Below are 18,668 nucleotides of genomic sequence, written 5' to 3'. Positions count from 1 at the left end.
GCACACAACAGGATACCTTTTGACCTCTTGTTCAGGACACGATATAATCGTACGAAATAGATTAATGAAAAAATAGTTTGACACATAATGAGAAAACAAAATAAGACAATAAAAAAGTTGTAGTAAAAACATAATTTTACACGTTATATATCTAGTTCAAAACTATAAACAGTTTTGTACAGCTAGATTCATCATGCAAACTGTAGCACTTAATACTTTTTTATACAACTAACTAATTAAATTCAGTATATTTACTAGTGAGTACATAAAATAATAAAATAAAAAGTATTTTAGTTTTCAATGTTTAACTAACTTGTTTTAATTATAAATCAACGTTGTTTACTTAATTTTAGCTAGAAAGTAGAACATTAACGAACATTTTACATATATTTTAAAACTTTACAAGCACAGTTCACGCTATACTTAGTTAACGTAAGTTAAAAATAAATTATAACTAATCCTTAACATAGTTATATTATAACGAACTACATGGTAACTTTTTAACTTCAAGTATATAATTTATAGTTAATGAGGAAATCCTTATGCAATAATTAAGCGCTATTCCCTTATGTTCAGCATATAAAAACAAACTAACTTGATGTTTTACACAACAGTTTTTAGAGCTTGATTTATAAATACTTTCAAAACTTTCAGCTGAAAAACAAAATATGGTATTGGTTTAGTAAGTATAGATTTTGTTCATACCTAATTTAGTATTAAACTACTTTAATGTTTTTTTTTATAACTTTATTTACAATATGTATACGTTTTTAAGGTTTATATATATATTTTTGATAAGAAAAAATAGTCAGACTTGTCATGGCGTACTAAAGTTTTGGTTAGAAATTATTTTATTTGTATATAAGTATTAGTTCATGGATTGTTATTACTTATATATGTATATGGATATATACTAATAGTTTTTGAAAAAGTTCTGGTCGATAGTTCTCGAAAAATTGAATTGGAGCTAAATATTTGTTTGATTATATAAAAAAACAATAGTTTTATACGACCGTTTCGTATATGAGATATATTACCTCATATACTCATTAGTAAAGCTAAAGTTTGTTTACAATGTTTAACAGAAACTTTGAGCTTAAAAATTTTATAATTATTATGACGTAGGGTAATAAAGGTTTTTGTACAGTAAGTAATACGCTGATCTTGTTAGTTTGAGAATTTATGCATTTTGAAAAGTTTGGAAAGGCTGTATTAGAAAAATGCTTTAAACTATTCGTGGTCGCCAATTACAAAGATACTTTAAAATACGATAAGACCACTCTATCAAAAAAAAAAAAAGACAAAGAGATATAATATTTTAACCCACCGTTTAGTCTAAAACAATCAAACAATTATTAAATCTGATTACCACATTATTTGATGAAAACCATCCATATGATAAAATATCTAACCGCCAGACAATTAAAATATCATACAGTTGTAAAAGTAATTTTAGAAGCAAAATAATAGTACACAACTAAAAAACATTAAAAAAAAACTATATAAATAATAAAAGCAACACAAAAGATAAACTTTGCAACTGCTGCAAAGAACCTTGCCCTTTAAACAATCAATGTCTAGTTTCAAACATAATATATAGAGCAGGGGTTCCCAAAGTGGGCGGTACCGCCCCCCTGGGGGCGATTTTAGTAAGTTGGGGGCAATAATTAGTAAAAGGGCAAAGGGGGGGGGGGAATTTTAAAATTTTGAAACTTATATTAGATATTATTGAGTTGCAGATGAAGAGCAAAAAAAAAAGTTCTTAGGTGTTTTAAATGGTAGTGTTGTTGGAAGAGGCAATAGCCTTTTTAATTTCTTTAAAGAGGGCAATTTAAAAAAAAAGTTTTGGAAACCTGATATAGAGCAACAATAACATCAAATAAAACAACCAAGCAGTACTTAGGATCTACAGGAAATACTTTCAAACAAAGATATAGAAATCACAAATCTTCATACAACAACATTAACAAAAGACATACAACAGAACTGGCAAACTACATTTGGAATTCAAAAGATAACAATACAGACTAAAAAATTAAATGGGAAATACTAAACAGGACAAAATCAAAATTCAATACTAAATTCGGCTGCAAACTTTGCAAATTAAAAAAAAAAAAAAATTGATAAATCAGACAAGAACATAACACTAAACAAGAAAAGTGTAAGACAAAATATATGCATTCATTACCGAAAATACTTTTTTAGCAAAATTAAAACAACATTAACCTCTCGCATCTTTGCGCACTCGTGACGTTACGCATTTTAGAATTCTAGAATATTTAAAAAATAAAAACTTTAAATTTTTAAAATATTTCACAAAATAGGTTTATTGTATATTTTTAATTTAAAATATGTTTTTAAATGCTAACTCACCTCTCTATATCTTTAAACTTTGTAAACTTATGTTCCTTGACTAATTGATAAATATTTAGTTATAACTCAGTATATCAGAATTTTTTTTAACAATAAGAGGTTGAATTAAAATTCTGAAAGAAATATGACTGTCTGAAAGTCATATGTGTGTAGAAATCCATTACAGCACTAAATGCATACATTTGTAAAAGGCTATAGAAACAAATTTCAATATAGACACCACAAGTTTTTATCTTTTGAAAAAGTTATTGTACAGGTGCTTTACCAAAGTAAAAACTATTGAAGATTACTAAGGAATGCTACTAGAATAAAACTACAATGAAATTTTTACAAATCCAAGTAGGATAAGATTTAAGAACAGAAGGAACAATTTCAATTTATAAGAAGAGATAGAACTTTAAATTAAATTTAGATAGTTTTTTAGAATAAGTTAAAATGTTTTATTTATAGTGTAGGCAAGGAAAAACTAAACTTTCTTTGTTTTTAAATTATATATTTTTAAAATTTGGAAATTGTGTTGTCTCATGGTGTAGAAATCTAATGAAGGCTTTAAAAACTCTTTGAGTTAAAAGTTGCAAGTTCAGAACCCAGTGGTTGACACATATACAAAAAAACAGCTTAAACTGTAATACAAATTTAGTTTTCTTTATATTGTTTTTAAACATATAAATTTTACACAAAAATTATGAAATTATAGTTTTTAATTAAAAAAATAAGTACCTTATTTAAAATTTGGAGTATAAGAAACAAATTCTGCACATTTTTTTTTGTTTTTTTTGTATATGTGTTAATCACCAGTTTTTGATCTTGTAATTTTCTCCTTAAAAGTTATAAAAGCCATTGTTAGGACCCTTTTGGCATTAAACCATTGTTTTGGATTTAAAACTCTGATGAGAAATAAACTAGAGCTTTTTTAGAATAAGTAATAGCTTATATATTATTTCAAACGTGCTTGTTTTCAGTTGTAATTTATTCCTTTAATAGTAGTTTCAGTTTTTTTTTAATTATTCTGTATAATCTTTTAACCTGGACAAGACGTTAAATATATCCAATTGGTATGCATTTTGATGAACAGAATGGTGTTTTTGTGCACCAGGTCCTTGGAAAAAACATTTTTATTCCTTTTTTTGTTGTGGTTTAATAAACAATAGTACTAATTAGGGCGCAGGAGGGTTTTACAAGTCATCCTTGCTTTTTGATGGTTAATCTTGATTTGTACAGCTTCTTTAAAACTTTAAACCACTAAAAAAAATTCAAAGCAACTTTTCATATAAAAAGGACCAAAACTGGTTAGCATTAGATAATGGAAGGTGAATAAAAAAATAAAAAAATGCTAATTTATATCTTCTCCTACAGTTTTTGAGCTCTTGTTTCAAACTTTCCAAGTATATAATTTTAATCTGTTAAAGAGAAGTTTTTTAATTTGAATAGAAAGTATTTTTTTGTACTCAAAAAAAAATAAAAAAAGTGAATTTTATTTCATAGCATTTTTACTTTTTTATGAAAACAATTGATTTTAATAGGTTTTTCTAAATATTTTAAGAAGCAATTATTAAAATATTGAATTAAACAGCTCAAAAATAAAAAAGAAGATAGGTTTTAGTTAGTTTTTATATTTCTAAAAAAAATATTTATGAAAAAGTTAAAACCCATTGGTTTGTATTGAAAACTTTTTATAAAAATGGTTATTTATCAAGGGTAAGTTAAAGGTTTTTCATTTTTTTAAAACTGGCACACAGAAACATGAGTTTTATACTAAGGTTTTAGCTAAAAACTTATTTATTTGATTAATTAGATAAATTTAACTTGATTTTTTTAAATTTAACTCTACTGTTAGCAAAATGTAATTTAATTTCTATTAGCTTTTTTCTTTATTTTGTTTGTTAATTTGGTTTATAATGTTTGAAAGAACTTTTTTTACAGTTGTTTAAATTATAAACTTAAACATTAAACCTAATAGTTTGTAGGAAACTTAAAAAATATTTTTAATTGTCAATTATATTTTAGTTTGCTGTAAATTGTATAACAAACTACAGATAATGCTTATAATAAAAGTTTATTAAAAAAAGTGCAGAAGGCACTTCCAATTCAATGATGGAACAAAAATATAGTAAGTATTTTTTTTGTTTTAATAGAAGTAAAATTGAATGCATTTTTCCTAAAGTCTTAATAAACTTTAAATTAGACAATTAAAAATAATTTAGAGTATAAATTATATTTACTTATATAGTTTTAAAAACTTGTTAATTATACATATCATCATACAGTTAAAACATATTTAATTTTTTTTTTTAATTCAAGATGAATCAGCAGAGTATGGGTTACTAACAACCAAAGCAAAAAGAGGCGTATTTTCTGTGTTTAAAAAGAAGCAAAAAACTATTGAAAAAGTTCAAGAAGAAAATGAAGGTTATAAATTATCAACAGCATAGTTTTAAATTATTCCATTTGAAAAAAAAAAATCATTCATTTAGTAATAATTAAAAAAAACAAAAATTTTAATATTAAATATATTTTTTTAATTACTTTATGAAACTACAGCCTATTTTTAAAGCTAAATACTAAGGAACAACATTTAAACCAAAATAATTATAAATGTAAAATGATATAACAATTATTATTTTTTATTCATGTTTTCACCGTCTAAAAATATTTTGTAAACTTTATGTAAATTTTTTTTAATGCTTTTTGTTCTAGATATGATAGTTTGTATAACACACTTATTTTGTTTTTTAATAGCTTAGCTTTTAATTTAAATATTTTTGACTTAAATGGTTTAATATTATTTATGATGTAAGTCTTGTTAGTTTTTTTTTTGTTTAATAGACCATAAAATTTTATACACCATAAAATGGAATATTTGGTTTTTTTACAAAATAAAAAATATATTTCTCCTAATTTTGGCGATATATTTTAAGTTGTTAAGAAATTTACACGAAAAATATAAATGACCTGAACTTAGCTGTTTTTAATCTTTTAAAAGCAAGCTAGTTTCTGGTTTAATTTATGTAGCATGTCAGTTATATAATATTTATGTACTTAAATGATCTTTTAATCATTATTAGTTTTTTCTAAGAATACTTATTATTATTAAATTTTTGTTTAATTGAAATTATTTTTAATGTGACTGATTTCTTTCAGTTTGTATTCTTTACAGTTGTTATTAATAATGTCTTTAAACTTATTTAATTTTATTGTTTTATTGAGTTATTTTTCATTTACTTTGATTATGTTTTAATACAACAGTTTGTTCAAATACTTAAAATGTTTTATGTTATAGTGATTTTTTTATTATAAAAAAGTTTTTTATTTTTACTGTTTGTTTTTGTTAATTTTATAAGTTTTTGTTACTCATATTTTCAGTATGTCTTAAAATAAAGTTCCTTTGTAAAATAATTTGGTTCTATAAACATCATAATTTTTTAGTTTTACATTTTCTTGCTTAAATAATAATAATATTTTTAAAGTTCTACCTCGTAATTTTTTAATTGTATCTATTTAAAAACAAATGTTTTGAATGACTTTGTTGAAATCATCATTAAGTTTTTTATAATAAATTCATGAGCAGTTTTACTTATGAAAATTTCATATGTCTAAACTGACTTTAATCCAATTTTGTATAACAAAAAAAAAGTAAAATGTAATTACAATGAAGTTTATATATTTTAGTTAAAGTTTTTTCTGTGTAAGATTGCAGCATCTTATAAAAAACTCATACTTTTTAAAAGCAATGACTTTTAATTTATTATAAAAATAAATGCCATGTACACCCTGTACTCAAGAACTAGCTGTTCGAGGAGAAACAGTCGGCCCAGCAAAAGAAGAGAAAAAGGTTTTGTGTCGTCACTGTCAAAATGTCATTTAAATTCTTAAACTAAAAAAAAATCTTTTGAATCATGCCATCATTGTTCTTTTGTTTTCAAAAAGTGTTCCAAAAATATAATTTTAAAGAAATTGCCAACTTTTTGAATTTTTAGTGTTTTGTAACCAGATCATGAACTTTGTTTATAAATAAACATGCCATGAAGGTTTCAATTAATGTATAATACTTTTGTAATATTACTTATTGAATGCCAGTCAATTTTCTGTTCACACATGTGTTACTATTCATTATTTATACATTTTTCAAGTGTTTGTTACCATATTCTCAGATAAAAATTATAACATATCTTTTTTTGTAAAACAGAATTTCTATAATTTTTAGCTTTTGTTTGATATTGATACTTTGCTACGTGTTATTTTTATATTTTACACAACAAACAGTGATAGTTTTAAACTAATTAAAGTTTGTTGATCATAAAACGTTGTATAAAATGAGTCAGTAATTTTTGTTTTAAAGTTATCAAAAGTTTTTCCTTTGCATCATATGTTCGTTGGTGTAAACTATTGTTGTGCGCTTAATAAAAAAATATTCATCATAAAAACTTATTATGAAAAATACAAAAAAACATGTATTATTTACTATTTATAGGAAGATGCGCATCTCTTGAGAGCGGAATTACAGATTTCACTGTCGTAAAACAACAGGTTTCTTTATTACAATAGTAATATTTTAAATGTTTTTATTGTTTTTTTTCAATATTATTTTTTCTATAACTTAAGTGTAGAGCGTTTTAAGTTAGTCTGTAGTTGTTTTTAATAACGATATGATATAATTTTTTTTTTTTGTTTAATTAGGTTGTATACATTTTAACTTACTTAATTTAACTGATATTCTATTGTTTACAGATTAGTATGTCGGAAACCTCGTTATTTCGCCAACAAAAACTGACTTCTAAAAAAAGAAGTTTTTACAGACGTGAGCTTTTTTCATGATATTAACAAAATAAGTAAACTAAAATTAAATTTATTTTAATACTCACAAAACTCATATTTTGTTGGCTAAAATCGTTTGAATCGTTTAAAAGATATAATCGTTTAAATCGTTTAAAAGTTTATTGTTTAAAGTTTAAAAGTTTAAAGTTTAAAGTTTTAAAGTTTTAAGTTTAAAATCGTTTAAAGGATATAATAAATCGAGTTAAGTTAATAAAACTCGACAAAATATTAGTTTTAGTAGTTTAATTAGAGTTTGTATTAGTTTTTTATATAACAAAGATAAATTTTGTAAACTAACTTAAATATTTTTATGATCACTATCGATTCTAACCTTTAAGATGTTTACTCATAAAATGAAATTTTCAGCCGTTAGTCATGTTTTGATAGCTCTGATAACAGTAAATATTTTTAATAATATTGTAACTTGTTTTAAAACAGTAAATATTTTTGAAAACTAGTGACAAGCGACCTAGTTTACCAGCAAACTAGTGCTTTCAAAATAGTAAAACTTTGAATGAAGTTAATTGAAACAAGCAAACTAAATGTGGAATGAGTTTTAAAGAAAAAATGGTTCAAATTGAAAAAATGTTTTAAATATAAAACTTAGTTTAGTCGTTTGATAAGTGTCAATATATATAGTGTTTTATTTAATCTTTTTACATTATACTTCTTTCAATAAGTAGTAGTTCTAAATAATTATGTTTTAAATTGATATTTTTTTCTTATGTGTGTTTAACTTTTTTAGTAAATAACACGGAGCTAGGATATTTTTAATTAAAGTAGAAAATCATTTAAAATGGTTGTAGTAATTTATTTGACAGTAAATCTAGTAGTGTAGTAAACAACAGTGTTTTTAAATAATTAAAACAAATATAAATAAATTTTAAGCTTTCTTTATTTAAACTATAAACACATACACTGCTCTTTGTAAACTTACCCGTCTAGATTATTAACTCACTTTCTAAAAGCATGTTACTATTTATTTTCAAAACCGGATATGACATCATAAAACTAATATTTATGACTAAAGTTTGATTATTCTACGTAAATACTTGTTTTTTATGTATTTTTTACATCAAATTAAAGTTTTTTTGTTTATAAAAAAAAGTATATATGTGTCATTTTTTTATCTACTTAACGGAAGATTGAGTATGCGTTAAAAAATTATTTAATTTATGTTTTAATTTTCAGCATACAAGTAGCCTTTGTGCAAATAGATTTTTAAAATTTATTAGACTTGTATTTTCAAAATAATTAAAGTTGTTATTTACTTGCATAAATTTATGTAAAAGTTTACTCTAACATCTGAAATAATAAATAAAAATATCTAAATGTTTATTATATATAAAATAAAGGTTTTAGTCAATTTCTTAATACTTTACATTATAAAGTATCTAATTCTTTGTAATAAAATAGTACTATAATTCTAAACGTTCTATTGTACAACAATAGCTGTATCAATATGTGTAACTTACTTAAATGAGGCTACTATTTTTTGTCTAATAAAGTTGAAGTAAACTAAAAACAAAACTTTTAGTTTAAGTGTTTCAACTTAAGTTATAATTTAGTTTTTTAGTTCAATTTTTACTGTCATGACTACTGACAAGTAAAAAGAAAGGTCTTTTGTAGCCATTACTAAACTAATCGTGACATTAAACTTACTCCTATTAAAAAGATTTGAGACAATTGAAATGTATTTTTAAATAGAAACAATGCATTAGTTGTTCGTTTAAGTATACATTTTTCTAATTGAGCTTTTAGTTAGTGGTTTTCTTTATTTTTATTAATGCTCAGCTTAAGTTGGTTTACTGTGTTTTAAAATGCAAGATTTAAAAGGTATGTGTTATTTTATGTAAATAAATGCTTTTCAGTAGATCAAATGTAAGTTTTAAGTTGTTAAAATTTTTTAGTAAACACTAAATGTTTTAGTAACAACAAAAATTGATTTTTTTATGATTAGTAGAACTAAAAGTATTTGTTATTAGTAATTACTACATTAGAAGAAACAAGTGAATTTTAGTATTAAAACCTTCTACCAGTGTTTTAGACAGATTGAAAACATTTGATTCTATTAATTTTGAATATTATCAAAAGTGTATGAAAACAGTTGAGTTGATAGAAGCTAAAAACGACCATAAAAACCTTCTGCAAAGCTACTTTTAACTGCAAGTACTTTTATACCTAAAAGTTTGTCTCACTAGATGTTGTAATTTACTATTAAGATTTTATAAAAGAAAATTTTCAGTACAGTTTTACTGCTATAGTTTTTGTTTTGAAACAATCGGTGGTATAAACTATGACTACTATTAAGTATCATAGTATGTTTTTATTATAGTGCATAATAGTTAATTATTAACTTGAATTTGTACCAATTTTATTTTTGGATTAATATTTTTTCAGTTAATTAAACTTATTATATGAGAGCAGCGTTAAGAAGCAAAGGTTATAGAAGTATGTTGATGAATTGATTTCAGATACTTTAATAAATTATAGTAATTATAAGTGTGGTCCAATACTCCGTTTTATTTTATCTAGGGTTTTATATCTCCTACAGTTTGTATTTTAACTTGTTTAACAATTTCTTATTTCAATTTTAAACCCTTTCTTTATTGTATATATATTTTTTTTAATATATATGCTTTTTAAAATAGTTTATCAAATGTTCAATAAACCTTTTTTTTTTTGGTTAGCTAAATATTTAAAGTTACTTAGTTGTCATAATAAAAAGAAAAAAGTGAATTTCTTAAAAATTTATACTAAAAAATACATAAATGGAGTTTTTAAGAATTTATATATCAAAAGCATGAATCTCTATAAACATAACTTATAATTACCATAATAAATAAGTTTATGTAATTATTAAGTTCTCTGTTCTTTGTTCATATGTTTTAAATATATCTGGACATTAGGTTTTTTTCTAGAGAAAAGATTTAAACTTGAATGTTCTGAAATTCGTTACTGTTTTACTATTAGCATTTTAATGTAAATAAAACAACCAAGAAGCCATAAAAAACTGATTTTTGCTTAAAATAAGCATGTTTTTTTTAACAAAAAAATAGGGTAGCTTGAAAAACCTGCAATTAAGTTGTCAATTTTTTTTTCTGTTTTTACATATTTTTATTAATCTATACCCTTATTCCTAACCCACCTTACCCAAACGTATAACAAATAGATTAAAGCAAGAGTTTTAATAACTTAAATTGAAAGTAACAACAAAAAAATATTAAAAACAATTTGCTGACTCAGCAAATGTGCAAAATAGTTGCAAGTTTTCCAAGCTATCCAAAAAATTAGCCTATTAAAACCGTACTACTAAAAAAATTCCAAACTTAGTATCGCTATAAACTCTTGAAGTTATTGTGATCGAACAGTTACATAAAGTTTGTACTCACAATGTTGTGTAATACAACTAAATGTCCATTGTAACACATGTTATAATGAAAAAGTAGTTTTTTACAACAAAAGTTTAACAATAAGAGTCAATGTGACAGGTTGCTTCAACGCTTATAAATTGTAACTGTAATTTTTCAACGAACATTTTGTTGTTAATATAAATATTAACCTAATATTTTACAGCCAAGGCAGCAAAGAGAAAACATGGCCTCCGAAAGCTACAAGTGAGTTTACATTATTTTGATAGACTAACACTGACTTTAAACCCAGTTGAAAAGTTATTATTGATTCTACATCTAGTTGACAAGTTTACATTGATTCTTCATTTGATTTGATAAACTTACATTGATTCCACATTGGGTTGATGAGTTTGCATTGATTTTACATTTAAATTGATAAGTTTGCATTGACTTCAAATCCAGTTGAAAAGATTTGCATTGATTTCACATCGCTTAGTTCATGTGACACAAAATTTAATCAATAAACTTTTCTTGTTCGTGATTGTCATAAAATTCACCGTAAATTTAACATTTGTGACAAATTTACTACTTTTATCAAGAACGACCTGATCGATTTGTACCAAAGTCATCAGATTTGTTTGTACTTCTTACATACTGGTCGATATGCTTACATTTATTTTACTTTTGGCTGGTCTGTATAAACCAAAAATTTTGACTGGACCATGTAGTTGGTTGGAATAAGCTTAACAAAAAATTAAAATGTAAATAATATCTTGCTTAGTGTTAATTGAGAATGATAAATTTACATTTGTTTTTTATTCACTTATTGTGCTGACACGGTTGATTGGTTTAAAAATTTCATTACAAAAAAAAAAGATTTGCTAAAACCTTGTTACCAGTCTTGTTAGACCATTGATTTTAATTATAATTATTAATTTTGCATACAGTTGTGTCACAAAGTTTGATTGGTTTACTCCTTGAAACTAGTAACATGCATAAACTGTTTTGGAATAAAGTGAATTAAACCTTAACAAACAAAGCTTTTTTTTGGTTATACTGAGCTCTTTGTTAATAATTTTTAGTTTAAAATGAAAAGTTAGTTTAATACAAGCTTTAAAATGTCAATAATCATTTTCAAAAGTTATACTATTAGGTTAACTTTAGATGCATCCTTCGATTATTATGACGTAAAAGGTAATCGATTTATTTCTCGAAACCATGTGCTTAGTCATAAGTCGTCGGGAAATTAAACGTTTAACCCAACAGCATTTTATTACTTGTAAACTGTTTTTTTGGTATCTCTTGGGTTCACAATTATTTATGTTGATCATACGTCCTTTAAAATTGAATTAAATAAATAATTTATTTATATAAACCGTACTTCAATGCTTTTAAATATGCTTTAAACTTCTAGTAAATTTCTATTTTAATATAAGATTTGTTTTTTAAAAGCTCAATAATTTAATTCGTAGTTGACTTGATTCTCAAAATTCAATTAGCATAAACTTTTGAGCTCAATAATAATAATTTGATTAAGTTCCATTTTTTTATTTACGTAAATAAAAATAAATTTCCATATGAAGATGTTTGTTACTTTCCTTATTAGCTTTTTTTTTGAAAACACTGCCCTCAGCTAGCAAATTACTTTTGTTTTTCTTTTTAATTTTAAAAACCTGATAAAGGAAAGAACTTGTTGGCGACGAAAAAATAACTACTTTACACATTAAGAATGGTTGTACTGACTACTTGATATTAAGCTAGGTACTTAAAGCTCATAAGTTAACGACTCTCTATTTTTTACCGATTTATTTTTCAAAACCACGTTGTTATAGATATACTTAATAATCTTTTGATTGCCCTCTTTGTGACATCACACGCAGCAGGTTAGCAGAAGCCATTAAAAATTTATAAAACGCTTCCACAAAGATCAAAACTTTCTCCTTTGTCGCAATGAAACTTGCTCTCTTGTTTTAAAGTTTTCCCGCAAACATTTTGCATATCTTCCAACCTGTAAATTGCACCGAACTTGTTCAACTTCCTTTTTCTTTTTTTTCCACCGACGACCTTTTTGTTTTTGAATTTTTCCTGCATTATTTTGTGTTTATCAGCGAAACAATGCGCTGTTCGAGAAGCATGAAAAGTTTTTAGTTTCAAAGTTTTTCAGCTTGTTTTATTTTTTTTTTGCCTGGTGTGGTTTATGTTTTTATTTTTAATTTGTTACGATGAGTTGCACGCGCAAAAAATCAAAGAAAAAGTTTAAATATTCGAAACGAGCCCAGTCTGTGGCCGAAATAGGAGTTGTTGTCAAGGAAAATTTCGAAAAAGAAATTTTAAAAACTAAGGTTGTTTTTGTTTTTATGGCTTAGGACTATTTTACGTTGTTTTTATAATTGAAAGGTAAGTTAGTACTACATGGTTGTTTGAACTTTGTTTTATTAGTCTGTCATTAAAAAACTTAAAAAAAAGTTACAAAAATTATAAATAAGAGCTAAAGTGTACGTTTTGTTCGTTTTTCCTGTTTACAATCCAGCTACTTTTGTATTGCTTCTTATGACTAAAATTACACATTTAGATAGTAAAAAATCTAAGATGTTATTTAGTTTAATTATATTTAGTTGCTATTTGAAATTACAAATAAAAAATGCTATTTGTTAATTATCTACTGTTGGTATTAATAAACTTTTTTTTTCACTAGACTTGAATGTTTTAGTTGTTGAAAGTTATGATTAAGTTTTTCGAAAAATGAATCAAATTTTAAAAATATGAAAAATATTTACTTTTTCTGTTACTTCTAAAGGTTGACTTTGAAATGCGCTCTTTCGAAACTTCTGTTGTTTTTTAGTGTTTCAAAATGCATTCAAGTTTAAAAATAAAGTTTCAAATGAATTATTAATGATTGCAATTTATCTTAATTTTGAACAAACATGCTTGCATCATAAGTTTTACTTTTGTTATTTTTATAAATTTCTCTCAATTTTCTTATGGTTTTGAATTTATGTTCCAAAATGTTTTAAATTAATCATCAAAGTTTATAGAGCAAAAAAATATTTGAAAAATTCACCCAAAATTTTGAATTTGCTTGAATAAATAATTAATCAGCTAGAGAAAGTTGTAACCTTTTAAAATTTTTGTGCTTGTTTTTGAAACGCATTTCTAACAAAAGTAATAAGATTTTATTAAAATTGAATAAAAATTATAAAATATTGTAGTAATTAATTTTAATACAAATATTATAAAGAAGTATAATTTCAAACAGCCGTAGAAAGTTGCGACCTCACTTATATTTTAAGTTTTTTTTAAACATATTTTCATGTTAATCATCACACTTTATTACACAAAAACTTTTGTAAATGTAACAATTATTTTCTAATTAATATAACAACCAAACAGCCGGCGGAAGGCGACACCCACCAACTCGAAATCACGCTGACGAGCGGACACGAACTTATTGCCTGCGACTCCAATGGTTAGATTTATTTTATTAAAAAATTACAACATTTACCGATTCAAATTAGTGTAGACTCAAATGGTCAAATTTATTTTTATGTTTAAAATTTTAATACAATACAGTCTTTACTGTTCAGTTTAGTATTTTTATAATCTTTTAAAACTTAACAATCTCTTATGATTTTTTAAAGTTTTTTTTAACAGCACCCCCGATATTCAAAGTCATAAAACACTGCTATGACGTCACAAACAGTAATACGGAAATGATATCAAAAATATAATTTATATCGATTTAGTTCAACAAAATAATAACTTCGTTCTCGCTTAACCAAAAACGAAACTTAATCGATACTCGACCACATTGTGACGTAACATCACAGTATGACGTCACACAGGCGCCTCGGACCCGTACGTGAAGTTCAAGCTGAACGACGAGACGGTGTACAAGTCCCGTTGCCACCCCAACACGCTGCAGCCCCGGTGGGACGAGAAGTTCACCCTGATGCTGAGCCGGGCCGCCAAACTGTCCGTCCACGTGTTCGACCGCGACCGGGGCAGTTTCAGGTTGGGGGGTTTTTGTTTTCATTGTTTTTAGATTTTTCAACACGAAAATGTATTTTGCTGTTTTGTTTCTAACATTCACTTTCTTGTTATTCAAGATTCGGAATTTTTTTCACGAGGTTTTGGCAGCTTCAAAAACCCTAAACTAATTTGAATATTTGCAACTAAAATGTATTTTTTAAAAATTTTGTAATTTTTTTTCTACACCCTTGTCCCTAGCCCACCTCACCCAAACATGTAACTAAAACAAAATTAAAACTAAGAATAATGTGAAAAGAAGTCTATAAAATATAAATCTCAGTTGCAGGTTTTTGAAGCTACCTGTTGTTATTTTTTTTTTATGATAACGTTTTATAACTGAAAAAATGTTACTAGTATGATTTTGTTTTGAATATTTACATTCTCGGGTGTTATTTGAAAATTGGGTATGATGTGTTGTGACCGAAAAATGTTAATTGACAATGAAAAAACAATTTATTTTTGGTTTTCGATCAGCCTAGTGGTTCTCATAGCTTTTAAAATCAGTTAAAAACTAATTATAAAAACTTGTGACGTAAATTGTGACCTTATATCAGAAATAAGTTGATTAATTAAATAATTTGTAAATCTTTACCATGCAACACACTTCAAATAGTTTATATTTTAGGGACGACTTTATGGGTTGTGCAAATATAAGTTTGCATGAATTTGAAGAAAATGGTGCAGAAAAATCCCAACAATTATTTCTTACTGGTTTGGTTGTTTATTATGTTTCCTTATTTTTAAACTCTAGTTAAATTTATTAAGTAATTGATTTTACTAATTTATATAAATTTGCAATAGCTTGTACAAATTTATTATACTTTAATATTAAGATTATGTTAAAACTTAATTTTAGGTAAAACAACAAATAAAAATTAAAGTGTATTAACTTTTTTAAAGATTATGATTTTTTCTAAAATGCTTATCTGTTATTTGATTGAACTAGTTTTATTTGGTAGTTAATATTTATTAATAGAATTTATTTTCAAATTAAATAGAAATAAATATGAAGAATTTTTGGTAGTTGAAAGTTTGTAGAGTGTGCAGACTTCACTGCAAATAGAAAATGTATTGTATAAATATTATAAGCAAAACTTGAGCTATCTTGAAAGTAAAGTTTTGAATTGAACTTACTTATTGCAAACTTAATAAAGTTTTAAGCAACAAAATAATACAAAAACATTAAATGATTAAGGTTTTTTAGTCAAACTCAAAAACTTTAAAATACTTGTTTTGTTCCAAAAACTAAACAAATTAATATTTGCACTATTAGGGGATATATTTTTTTGTTCTATAAAGACAACATCTTTAAAATTGGACGTTAAAAGCATATACTTTTTTTGTCAGTTTATTTACAAAGTTTAAGATTTTTAAAACGACTAAGATAAAGCAGCATCGTTCCTTTCACTAAACACTTTCAAAATATTTTTTGTATACAAATATTTTGAAAGTGTTTAGTTATAAAAGTTTGTAAAACCATTATCAAGTTTCTTATTACACAAACGTTTAAAACTTTTTAAATTTAATAAAAAGTAATCAATTATTAATGTTCTTTCGTTTCGGCTAACTGTTTTTCTTGTAAAACTTATAAATAATTTGTGTGTAAAACGGCAAACTTTTTTTTCATCTCAATTTTATATAAGTAACGTGATGCAATAATATGGGCAATTTATTTCCATTTCTAAACTTGAACTTTATGTTTGAACTTTATAAAACAAGTTGACTTTGATACGCACAACTAAAATTATTTTAAATTTAGTTGTACTAGTGTTCTATTTAACTTTTAAACTTTGTTTATATTTAAATTTCTAAAATATATATAGTTGTTTATTGAGAAATTAAAGTTTTTATTTTTGCGTAAAGTATTAATTTTGACTTCTAGTAAAATTTTTTGTAACTATTGTTTTTAAGTATACGAACTTTTCAGCTTACCACGTAACAAAAGTTGAATTTAATGCTTTTAAAAGGTTTTCCAAATACACGTTTAAGTGCTTATGTAAAACCATCTGAATGAGTTTTAAAAGAGAAAAGTTAATCCTGCAAATCCGTTTATTGAAATATACAAACTTACCAAAATTTAAAACATTTATGTTCCTCGTCTTTTACTTGTTGCGTATTAGAAAAAACTACTTTGTGCCAACCTTATTTTTACTACTCTTTTCATAGTTTTGAATAGAAAAAACCTATCCTTGTATATTTTTAACGAAATACCTAACTCAATTTTTAAACCAAATTAAAAACTAAATAAATAGCACTTATTTAATGTTATTATTATTTTCAAACAACTTAGTTGCTTACGCAGTTTTAAAATTCTGAATGAATTTGTTGGTTTAAATAGCAGTAAAATTTGGAAAAATTACTCTTAAAAATTATTTGAATTTACAGAGCGCCGTGAGCAAAAAAAAAATTTTTTTTCTAAAATAAAATCAGATATTGAATTATTTTGACTTAAAGTTACATTCTACGATTTTATGTTTATTATTTTTTAATAAGTTTTTAGCACCATTTTTTTACATAAGTAATGTTTGAAAAATTACCTAAATTTGCATAAAACAAAGTTTAAAATGTACATAATTCGTTATTTAAACTTTAAGTTCACAAAACATACAAAGTTTTACCTAAAAATTCTTTTTGTTGCTATCATGTTTATTCGACTACACAAATGTAAAGGATTTATTTTATTATATTTGTATTCAATTTTTAATAAAAAAACTAACTTTAAAAAAAAGGTACTAATGGTGGCAAAAATAGTGATTAAAATATTTTTAATTAATTTATATGTTTTTACAGACATTAAGAGATTGTAGCATTTATAACTAAATTATTTATTTTAGAAAAGTTTAAATAAATTATAAAAAATGATAACTTTATTTTAAAAAAATTAAAAAACAAACTACTTTTCATAGTTGTGTTTCTGTGACAAATTTAGGGAAGAATAATATTTTTTTCATTAATTATTAATATTCTGTTCAAAATAGACGTGAAGGGGTTGTCAGCCCAACATGGCAACCATGACGACCTGGGCTACCTGGCCCTCAACTTTCGCATGACCCCGTTGCCCGATGACGTAATCACCATGACGTCACGCATGTGCAGGAAGGCCACCGGAAGCACGACGTCGTTGAACATAACTCCATCTATATTGGAGGTTTTTTAAATAAATTTAATTTTATGTAAAATGTTAGATTTTTAATTATTAAAATTAATAAAATAGTAAAAGTTGCATGGTAATTCAAATAAGTTGAAAAGATTATTTTTATAATTTAAAAGCATCATCCGTTCCATATTAAAGGTGTTTTAATTTAATATATAAAACATTTAATAATAAAATAGTAAATGATACCAAAACAATTTTTATTACTTTCTTTAGTTTTTTTTAAACATATAATCAATTTTGAGCTGTTACGATATTTAAATTAGATCTCAAAGGATTTTATAATTTATTTTGTTTTTAGCAACCCAGTTTTAACCTTTTTATTTTATGATAAGAATCAGTTTAAAAAATAATACAGACTAAGATTTATATTTTAAAAACACATGAATAAAAAAAATATGAAATTTCACCTTTAATATCTTGCGTAACCTTAGAAAAACTTTTTTTTAAAGATTTTAAACTAGTTAGTTTCAAAGATTTTAAACTAGTTGTTCGAAGTTGTTTTTATTCTTCATAAATAATAAAACTAATTCAAAATAGTAAAACTAACTCGGGAAAATGCAACTCTACGAACAATGACAACTGAATTTTTAAAACACTCAGGAATCACACGAGTTCCGGATGAGCGAGGTCGACAGGTCGTCGGTTGTGACGCAACAGTCGGTCATGACGTCACACTCGAGAATGACGCGGCAGCCGTCCACCAGTTCCCTCCCCCACAACCACCAGGTGGCCCAGCTGTCGCACGAGTCGAGCAAAAAGTCCACCCCGCACTTTGGGAGGAGGAGAACTGAGAAGAAGCAAAGTTGGTTTATTTTTATTAATCACAATATTAATTTGAAAAATATTTAATATTTGATATTTTTATATAATAATTATAATGTTGTTTTATCTTAAACTAAGTTTGTAAAAAAAATTGCACAGTTATCATTTAATTTATTAAA

General features: G+C 24.8%; 1 protein-coding gene across 2 annotated transcripts in view; it reads left to right on the top strand.

Annotated features, from left to right (window-relative positions):
• Positions 1 to 4,407: 4,407 nt before the first annotated feature.
• LOC145839428 (multiple C2 and transmembrane domain-containing protein 1-like) overlaps positions 4,408 to 18,668 on the top strand; it is a 30,347-nt gene continuing 16,086 nt past the window's right edge. Inside the window, exons 1-10 of one of the 2 annotated variants that reach the window (XM_082947000.1) lie at positions 4,408 to 4,483; positions 4,675 to 4,782; positions 6,845 to 6,900; positions 7,102 to 7,171; positions 10,765 to 10,805; positions 13,932 to 14,007; positions 14,384 to 14,552; positions 15,196 to 15,281; positions 17,549 to 17,718; positions 18,328 to 18,529. In XM_082947000.1, coding sequence (XP_082803126.1) covers positions 4,465 to 4,483; positions 4,675 to 4,782; positions 6,845 to 6,900; positions 7,102 to 7,171; positions 10,765 to 10,805; positions 13,932 to 14,007; positions 14,384 to 14,552; positions 15,196 to 15,281; positions 17,549 to 17,718; positions 18,328 to 18,529 — 997 coding nt within the window. In that variant the 5' untranslated portion in view covers positions 4,408 to 4,464. Of the gene's footprint in view, positions 4,484 to 4,674; positions 4,783 to 6,844; positions 6,901 to 7,101; positions 7,172 to 10,764; positions 10,806 to 12,653; positions 12,884 to 13,931; positions 14,008 to 14,383; positions 14,553 to 15,195; positions 15,282 to 17,548; positions 17,719 to 18,327; positions 18,530 to 18,668 lie in introns of those variants that run through there. The other variant, XM_082947001.1, reaches the window with a different exon arrangement.

This window comes from Thalia democratica, chromosome 6 (assembly GCF_965202585.1).
Source record: "Thalia democratica chromosome 6, ktThaDemo2.hap1.1, whole genome shotgun sequence".
NCBI classification, from domain to species: Eukaryota; Metazoa; Chordata; class Thaliacea; order Salpida; family Salpidae; genus Thalia; species Thalia democratica.
Note: the sequence above shows the minus strand (reverse complement) of the source record. Positions and strands in the feature narration are given on the sequence as shown.